This window comes from Pseudoliparis swirei, chromosome 5 (genome assembly GCF_029220125.1).
Source record: "Pseudoliparis swirei isolate HS2019 ecotype Mariana Trench chromosome 5, NWPU_hadal_v1, whole genome shotgun sequence".
NCBI lineage: Eukaryota > Metazoa > Chordata > Actinopteri > Perciformes > Liparidae > Pseudoliparis > Pseudoliparis swirei.
Window position 1 is genome coordinate 314,164 of NC_079392.1, and position 10,000 is coordinate 324,163.

Genomic DNA, 10,000 nt, shown 5'->3' on the forward strand with positions numbered 1-10,000 from the left:
ATCTCCCAGGACCTCAAGTGGGAGCTGAACATCCGCTCCATCACCAAGAAGGCCCAGCAGAGGATGTTCTTCCTGAGGCAGCTGAGGAAATTCAACCTGCCAGGGAGAATGATGGTACAATTCTACACGGCCATCATTGAGTCCATCATCTGCTCCTCCATCACCGTCTGGCACCCTGCAGCCACAGCCAAAGACAAGTGCAGGCTGCAGAGCATCATCCGCTCGGCCGAGAGGGTTATCGGCTGCAATCTGCCTTCCTCCAGGTCCTGTTCACTTCCAGGTCACTGAAGCGGCCGAAAATATTGTCGCTGACCCTCCCACCCTGGACACTCCTGTTCGAGTCCCTCCTCGGGGAGGAGGCTGCGGTCCATCATGACCAAGACCACCCGCCACACCAAAAGCTTTTTTCCCGACGGCGGTCGGGCTCATCAATGGAGCCCGGGACTGACTGACTGTCACCCCCAGGACTACCACCTCTTCTTCCACCTTCCTCTCTCCTCCTTCTTCCCGCTCCTTCCTCTTCCTCCTCCTCACTCCTCTTCCCTCCTCCTTCTTCTTCCCTCCTCCACACACGTCACTTTAACATGCACTTTAACTAAAACACACCACTTGAAGCACACACCCAAACACTTCACATTATTTGTTGTCTTTCTGTCGTGTTGATTGTTGTTTGTTTGTCATGTCCAAATGTTGCACCTTCCACCAAAAAAAATTCCTCGTTTGTTTGTGAAAACATTCCTGGCAATAAAACTGTTTCTGATTCTGATTCTGATCTGACAAACCTACACACACACACACAAACCTACACACACACAAACCTACACACACACACACACACACACACACACACACACACACACACAAACCTACACACACACACACACAAACCTACACACACACACACACAAACCTACACACACACACACCTACACACACACACACAAACCTACACACACACACCTACACACACACACAATACACATGGCCCCGGTCTGCATGCAGCCACCTCATTGGTCCCCGTACCGTCTTCGTCGGTGCGGCAGAGGAGCGGCTCGCTCTCCGGCCCGGCGCCCCTCCCGGTGAAGGCGGCCACGCTGACCCGGTACTGGGTCCACTTGTCCAGGCGCTGCAGCAGCAGCTGCTCTTCAGGGGCCGGCACCGTGGGCGGCTCCTCGGGCCCCCCGGCCTCACCGCCGCCCTCTGCCGGGCCCGCCGCCCGGTAGTGGACCCGGTAGCCCTCCAAGACCCCGTTCTGACCGCTCACCGCGGGGGGCCGCCAACTTACCAGCAGAGAGGTGGAGCTGGTGCTTCTGCACTGAACGTCTTGAGGGGGGGCGGAGGGCTCTGAGGAGGAGGAGGAGGAGGGGACGAAGAGGATGAAGAGGACGGGGAGGAGGAAGAGGACGGGGAGGACGACGAGGAGGAGGAAGAGGACGAAGAGGACGGGGAGGAGGAAGAGGATGAAGAGGACGGGGAGGACGAGGAGGAAGGGGAGGACAAGGAGGAGGAAGAGGATGAAGAGGACGGGGAGGAGGAAGAGGACGAAGAGGACGAGGAGGACGAGGAGGAAGGGGAGGACAAGGAGGAGGAAGAGGACGGGGAGGAGGAAGAGGACGGGGAGGAGGAGGAAGAGGACGGGGAGGAGGAAGAGGACGGGGAGGACGAGGAGGAGGAAGAGGACGAGGAGGAGGAGGACGAGGAGGAAGAGGACGGGGAGGAGGAGGAGGAGAAAGAGGACGGGGAGGAGGAAGAGGATGAGGAGGACGAGGAGGAAGAGGACGAGGAGGACGGGGAGGAGGAGGAAGAGGATGGGGAGTAAGAAGAGAATGGGGAGGACGAGGAGGAGAAAGAGGACGGGGAGGAGGAGGAAGAGGATGGGGAGGAAGAAGAGAACGGGGAGGACGAGGAGGAGAAAGAGGACGGGGAGGAGGAAGAGGATGAGGAGGACGAGGAGGAAGAGGACGGGGAGGAGGAAGAGGAGGAAGAGGATGGGGAGGAAGAAGAGAACGGGGAGGACGAGGAGGAGGAAGAGGACGGGGAGGAGGAAGAGGACGGGGAGGAGGACGAGGAGGAAGGGGGTAAAAAGATAAAGAAATAAAAAGATGGGAGAGATAAAGAAAATGAAAAAGGAGCAAAGTAAACAACACGAGTCGTTTCAACCAAAGAAAATGAAAAACAAAGATTGAGGCAAAATATGTTGAAATAAAGAAATGAAGCTGACGACACGCTGGAGGATGAGGGGTTCTTAGGGTCAAAAGGTCAAACGTCTGTAGAGACGGAACCAGGCAGCGAGGTTCTGACCCGCTCTTCCTGAACGTAGTCAACCTTCTCAAAGCCTCTTCCTCTCATCAGCTCCTCCTCCTCCTCATCCTCATCCTCCTCCTCCTCCTCCTCGTGTTATACGGGGAGAAGGACGATATGAACAGAATCTACCAGGGCGGGTTTCAGTTATCTGAATACAGATGGTACTGGGAGATGGACTGGGGAGGTACTGGGAGACGGACTGGAGGAGGTACTGGGAGACGGACTGGAGGAGGTACTGGGAGACGGACTGGGGAGGTACTGGGAGACGGACTGGAGGAGGTACTGGGAGACGGACTGGAGGAGGTACTGGGAGACGGACTGGGGAGGTACTGGGAGACGGACTGGAGGAGGTACTGGGAGACTGACTGGAGGAGGTACTGGGAGACGGACTGGGGAGGTACTGGGAGACGGACTGGAGGAGGTACTGGGAGACGGACTGGAGGAGGTACTGGGAGACGGACTGGGGAGGTACTGGGAGACGGACTGGAGGAGGTACTGGGAGACGGACTGGAGGAGGTACTGGGAGACGGACTGGGGAGGTACTGGGAGACGGACTGGAGGAGGTACTGGGAGACGGACTGGAGGAGGTACTGGGAGACGGACTGGGGAGGTACTGGGAGACGGACTGGAGGAGGTACTGGGAGATGGACTGGAGGAGGTACTGGGAGACGGACTGGGGAGGTACTGGGAGACGGACTGGGGAGGTACTGGGAGACGGACTGGAGGAGGTACTGGGAGACAGACTGGGGAGGTACTGGGAGACGGACTGGAGGAGGTACTGGGAGACGGACTGGAGGAGGTACTGGGAGACAGACTGGGGAGGTACTGGGAGACGGACTGGAGGAGGTACTGGGAGACGGACTGGAGGAGGTACTGGGAGACGGACTGGGGAGGTACTGGGAGACGGACTGGAGGAGGTACTGGGAGACGGACTGGAGGAGGTACTGGGAGACGGACTGGAGGAGGTACTGGGAGACGGACTGGGGAGGTACTGGGAGACGGACTGGAGGAGGTACTGGGAGACGGACTGGAGGAGGTACTGGGAGATGGACTGGAGGAGGTACTGGGAGACGGACTGGAGGAGGTACTGGGAGATGGACTGGAGGAGGTACTGGGAGACGGACTGGGGAGGTACTGGGAGACGGACTGGAGGAGGTACTGGGAGACAGACTGGTGAGGTACTGGGAGACTGACTGGAGGAGGTACTGGGAGACGGACTGGATGAGGTACTGGGAGACAGACTGGAGGAGGTACTGGGAGACGGACTGGAGGAGGTACTGGGAGATGGACTGGAGGAGGTACTGGGAGACGGACTGGAGGAGGTACTGGGAGACGGACTGGAGGAGGTACTGGGAGACGGACTGGAGGAGGTACTGGGAGACGGACTGGAGGAGGTACTGGGAGACGGACTGGATGAGGTACTGGGAGACAGACTGGAGGAGGTACTGGGAGACGGACTGGAGGAGGTACTGTGAGACGGACTGGATGAGGTACTGGGAGACAGACTGGAGGAGGTACTGGGAGACGGACTGGAGGAGGTACTGGGAGACGGACTGGAGGAGGTACTGGGAGACGGACTGGAGGAGGTACTGGGAGACAGCCTGGAGGAGGTACTGGGAGACGGACTGGAGGAGGTACTGGGAGATGGACTGGAGGAGGTACTGGGAGACGGACTGGAGGAGGTACTGGGAGACGGACTGGAGGAGGTACTGGGAGATGGACTGGAGGAGGTACTGGGAGACGGACTGGAGGAGGTACTGGGAGACGGACTGGAGGAGGTACTGGGAGACGGACTGGAGGAGGTACTGGGAGACGGACTGGATGAGGTACTGGGAGACAGACTGGAGGAGGTACTGGGAGACGGACTGGAGGAGGTACTGTGAGACGGACTGGATGAGGTACTGGGAGACGGACTGGGGAGGTACTGGGAGACGGACTGGAGGAGGTACTGGGAGACGGACTGGATGAGGTACTGGGAGACGGACTGGGGAGGTACTGGGAGACGGACTGGAGGAGGTACTGGGAGACGGACTGGAGGAGGTACTGGGAGATGGACTGGAGGAGGTACTGGGAGACGGACTGGAGGAGGTACTGGGAGACGGACTGGAGGAGGTACTGGGAGACGGACTGGAGGAGGTACTGGGAGACGGACTGGAGGAGGTACTGGGAGACGGACTGGAGGAGGTACTGGGAGACGGACTGGAGGAGGTACTGGGAGATGAATCTCTCGGTAACCCATGTGACTCGGAAAAAAAAGAACTTGAACAAAAAAAACAACTCGTGAAAACCAGATACAGAAACTAAAACATTGAATTTCCAAACAAATAAAATAAATCCGAGCGTTGTTGCGTCATACGTACCTGACTCCACACACACACGACATTAAGACTTTCTTACCACCAGCACCTGACCAGCAGAGGGCGACTCCACCGGCAGTGAACTCGACCCCGCCCCTCTCAGACAGACCCAGCTTTCATTTAGACTCATTGAGGGTTCGTGTGGACCCAAGTGGGCCCATGTGGGCCCATGTGGACCCATGTGGACCCACGTGGGCCCATGTGGGCCCACGTGGACCCATGTGTACCCATGTGGACCCATGTGGACCCACGTGTACCCATGTGGGCCCATGTGTACCCATGTGGGCCCACGTGGACCCATGTGGACCCACGTGGGCCCACGTGGATCCACGTGGACCTATGTGGACCCATGTGGGCCCATGTGTACCCATGTGGGCCCATGTGGACCCATGTGTACCCATGTGGGCCCATGTGGACCCATGTGGGCCCATGTGGGCCCATGTGTACCCATGTGGGCCCATGTGGACCCATGTGGGCCCATGTGGGCCCATGTGGACCCATGTGGGCTTCCTGAGAGGGAGAGAGTCGGCTCGATGCTGAAGCCCGGCTGTACTCGTGTCTCTTTGGGCCGGAGGGTCCACGAACTGAGCGAGGGGAAGCCGATGGGGGGAAACCCACTCCCAAGATGTTCTCCTGAACATGGCCATGGACCCTGAATGCACCATCAGGATCATCTCGTTCGCAGCCTGGCTCCTGGAGCGCTTCCTGCCAGTTACAGAATGCCAGCAGCTCGTGTTCCTGAAGAGGATTCACCGCCAGAGTTCTGACTGTGGGCGTCTTACACACAAGATAAAGGCTATAGGAATGTAAGAAGACAAGAAGGCTTCCTCCCAGTGAAGACTGAATGTTCCGGCACACAACCAATCGGGCCGGACCTCAGCCACAGTTCCCAAACCCTTCTGTGTCCAATGGGCTTATTTACTTAGTCTTACTGGATTTTGAGCCGTTCAGCTTTTTCCTCCTCTATATTGTGTTTGGAAACTCTCACATCAAAAGCGACCCTCTCCGTCTGTGTGGGCGGAGCAGTCGGAATGTGACAGGCTATCAGCGCCCACTGATAACGCCTTAAGAGGCACAGCTTTCATAAAGTGCATATGCCATGAAGGCCAATGGGAGGATTATGGATAGAAGGACTACAACCACAGAAGAAGAGACTCAGCTAATGCCCTGCTGGAGGTTCTCTTGAAGCTTCCCGACAAGAGTTTCCTATAAATGCTATTTGACAAATAATTTGTCATGTGTTCATGTCCACCTCCCGGACCGACAGTCTGTTGAGAGGTGAGAGATCTGGCTCTGAGGTCCAGCTGGCACACCGAGTCCTCTGGACGACCTTCAGACCGGCGTGCTTTGAGTTCAGCGTCCTGAGTGGACGCACAGGGAACCCGTCGCTAACGGTTAGCTTCACAGACCGTTACTCAGTGGTGACGGACAAGGCCTCTGCTGTCAGAGTAAGAGCTCATGTCGCCATTTCAACTGTATTTCTATTAGATTTCATTTGTGTATTTATTTGAAGAGTGCACATGAATCAACCCGGGGTAACTGTGTCATGTTAGCTCTGGCGACATTTCATCTGTAGTCCCTGTGGCAGATCAGATGCTCCTGTTGGTAGATCAGGATTAATCCTCTCGTGCTGTGGCCCACCCAGATATTACACCACATCCAACAGCCTCCTACAATTACAGGAAGTGAGAGGGGGCTAAACTGCTTGTTTGGCTAAATACACACAGGATTTAGAATCTGCCACTTTAATTTGAGAGAGAGCTCTTGAGTCGCTCTGGCAGGTTGTCGTTATTCTAATGTGCAGCAGCTCAGAGCTCCGGCTGTGAAATGGGATCCGTACTGAGCCTCAGGGTCCACCTCATGTCCTGCAGGGCCAGGAGAACACCTCGCTCCGGCCCACTGGGGGTCTCTGGACCGGTCCTGCCTCGGCAGCCTACCCCACGGGGCCTTGCTTCTGAATGAGGACTCCAGCTGCGTTGGACCTCGTGACTTTCTGTCCGCCTGCTGTGACTCTGAACAACCAGAGGCGTGGTCGTGCTGCTCTTCGGTTGGAGGAGCTGTCGGCCCTCGGACCCTTTGGTATCTGTTCTCTGTGCAGAGCATCGTCACGAGTTCCTGGCAGAGGAGTCCCCATGGCAACCGCCCCTGGTAGTGCTGCTAGGAGCATGAAGTCCAACAAGCAGTCCACACTTGGTACCCGACGTGTGGACAACAGGGACCCGGGTCCGTCTTTGTTTCTCAGAGGGAACGGGGTTCAGTCTGCCTGACCGGGCTTTCTTAATGCTCGTATTTAACCCTCTTATGTATAAAGAATTATGATCCTTCCAATTCTATATTGGTGTTTCAGAACAGCAGAGCAACTGATAATTGAATTAATGTGATGGCTTTTGAGGAAGACAGACTGAAACCCGAAACCACTCAACCACTTACCTCAAAGGATCCAGAAAATCAGATATGTATTGTGGTAAATGGTTTGCTTTGTGGGACTTAGTCTGTGACCTCCTGACCTCAGCAGGGAGGAACCAATGGGCGTATCTCAACCCTTAAAAAGACTGTCTGAGAGAAGCCAGGGACCATGAAGCCAGAGCAGTAGAATGGATGGAAACAGGAAAGATGGCCGTTTACCTTTACCACGCAGTACCTGATGCTCATGTGATGGAGCTGCATGTTCACTCAGTTGATGACTGAACACAAAGAGACTAAACCAGGACAGAGGAGCTCTGTGGGCGCAGGAGGTCAGCAGGAGAGGACCAGCACCGGGTCTAGTGCTGCTGCTCGGCCTGCAGGGCCTTGGGTTCATGAGGAACCAGCAGACGGATGAACTCACCACGCTGCTGGTTAGAGGGAGAGCTCATATTGTGCTGGGGAACCCAGGAAGAAGTAGAGATTCATGAATAAATAGAGTAAAAGGAAGAGGAGACAGAGTGAGCAAGGACACTTCAAGCATTCAAGGAGAGCACACAGCTGGAAGAGGGGGATGAAAGAGAAAGAGAGGCGTGTCCCAGGCTGCAGGTTAGAGGTCAACAACAGAGGTAGAGAAACCACATGGACAGGTGCAGAGGAGGAACCAGAGACGAGACACGAGGCCCAATCAACAGCCACTGTTGTCATGCCGGGGCTGAGAGCAGCACCCCCAGTGGGTAGGAGTGAGTACTGCATGCAACTGGCGCTCTCCTCGGTGACTCGCTGTGCCGTGGTGGCTCGAGGCCAACACGTGGCACTGGGAGCAACAGAACGGTGGACCACGGCGGTGCTAGGCTCCAGGTCCTCTGGTGGGTTAGGGATCCTAAAGCCACGCTGACTGTGGTCAGCTGGGTCACAACGTGTCCAGGTGCTTTAGCCTTAAGGCACGACATCAATGTTCATCTGTGTGTGCTGTGTAAAGCCAGAAGACATCAATGCCTCAATGGGCCTGACGCTGCTATTGGCTGTTGGAGAAGCTGTGTGTGTTTTCTCTCTCTACCGAGTTATGACAGAACTCCTGTTATTTGGAGCTGGTTTGAATAATTGAGTTGTGTTTGTGTCATCTGTGAAACAGTCGGACATCCTGGAGTGAATTCAGATCGTGGGCATGAAGGTTTCGTTTCTTTGATGACTAAACCCAGACCTCCTCCCAATGTGAACCGGTTCATAGGAGAGCCGAGGCGGTCTCAGAGGTCACAGGTCATGTGTGTGTAGAAAGTGCACTCGCTGTTGAAGAAGGAAAAGCAAACATGAACAAAGTGAAACAAGTAACCGCCCCCAGATGGGGCTGCTTGTGTTTGGTTCGAGAGGCGATTCAACAACTTTGTTTGAACTGAAGGTGGCTTTCGTCCTTGGTAGCTCAACTCCAAATGTAACTTGCCACAAAATGAACACTTCATTTTGGAAAAGGCACTTAACCCAGGGTGGAACATACCATCATCGTGTTGTTGCATTGAGGTCAACAGGAACAAGGTCAAGTTTCAACAATAATGAAACAGAAGAGGAGCTAAGAGTCAGTTTGTGATGGAGCTCATCGTTTCTGAATCAGCTTTGAACCCTGATCATGAGAAAAGACCGTCGCGGTTCAGAGTTGATGACGCAGTCAACGGGTTGACCAGCTCCAGCACAAAACCTCCTCCTCCATGCAGCTGCTCTACGTCGCTCTGTCAGCCAGCAAAGAGAACACCACGGAATCAAGGGCTACATACTGGCTTGCAAGGTCTTCTGGGAGATGTCGTTGGTGAAGGCTCCGATGCCTTTGGCGGAGATGGCTGCCAGAGAGAAGTGGTACTCGGTGTGGGGCCGGAGGCTTTCTACCACGTATGACGAGGCGGGCCCAAAGGTCTTCTTCATCTATGGACGGAGGATGGCTGTTTAGAGGCGGGACTCAAAGGGCATTTGAAGTTGGAGGAATGAATCCAAAGTCTTACCTGGGTTCCAAAACGGCCTTCCATGTAGCGAAGTTCATAGTTTACAATTCCTTCTTTATCATAAGCAGCTTCCCATGTCAGCTGGATGCTGGTGTCAGACACAGCGCCAACCTGGAACCTGGAGGGCTGAGCTGGAACTGAAGAACACGGCAGAGCACATGTTTGAGAAATGAATAAACACACAATTAATACTGTGTTCCTGTTCACTCCTTTCTTTATACAAATATCACATTTCCTGTCGACACACGAGCATGAGCCGAATGCACCATGGCCGAATAGTGAAGTACAAACGAGTTAAAGTCTGGCCAGCCGGGTGCGAGCGTCCCAAGTGGACCGACCTCCTCGCTCTTGCATGGTGGGTGAATTTGCTCCGCCCCCTGAAGCTTCTGGAGAGTTCTCCAGTTTAGCTTCTGGATCAATGTGTCTGTTCTTCTGTCTGCAGGATCAACCTGACCCTCGTCTTCCTCTGTTGCTCAGCTGGAGGACCATGTGCTGCTGAGATGCTCTCATTGGCTGTAGCTTCATTGATTGAAACCAAACAACTTGGTTTGAACTCTGCATGGATGCCTATGGAACGCAGAATGTAAAGTCTTTACCTCCTTGCAGGACTTTGACGTGGATGGGCTCGGAGAAGGGTCCGTCGCCCACGGAGGTGAAGGCTAGGACCTTGACGGTGTAGGTCTCTTGAGGAACCAAGCTCTGGACCGTGGTGATGATGCTGTCCTGGACATTGTGGATCTGCCAGAGGCTCGTGGGCTGGGAGTCGTCCATGGTGTAGTAGACTCGGTAGCCCTTGATCTGCCCATTGGGCTCCTCGGGCTCCTCCCATCGGACCATCATGGTGTTTTGGGATATGATCTGGGCCTGGATGTTCCGCGGTGGACTGGCAGGGGCCTGCTCACCAGTCCGGGTTTCCACTGGCTCACTGGGAGGACCCTGGCCGAT

At 55.2% G+C, this 10,000-nt stretch overlaps 1 protein-coding gene across 3 annotated transcripts in view; it reads right to left on the reverse strand.

Annotated features, from left to right (window-relative positions):
* LOC130193426 (receptor-type tyrosine-protein phosphatase S-like) overlaps positions 1 to 10,000 on the reverse strand; it is a 124,615-nt gene that overhangs the window by 31,931 nt on the left and 82,684 nt on the right. For all 3 annotated transcript variants that reach the window (XM_056413836.1, XM_056413837.1, XM_056413835.1), the window contains exons 8-11: positions 9,652 to 10,000; positions 9,056 to 9,192; positions 8,834 to 8,978; positions 1,024 to 1,344 (exon numbers count right to left, since the gene is read on the reverse strand). The exon at positions 9,652 to 10,000 is cut by the window's right edge and continues 233 nt beyond it. In XM_056413836.1, coding sequence (XP_056269811.1) covers positions 1,024 to 1,344; positions 8,834 to 8,978; positions 9,056 to 9,192; positions 9,652 to 10,000 — 952 coding nt within the window. The remainder of the gene's footprint in view (positions 1 to 1,023; positions 1,345 to 8,833; positions 8,979 to 9,055; positions 9,193 to 9,651) is intronic.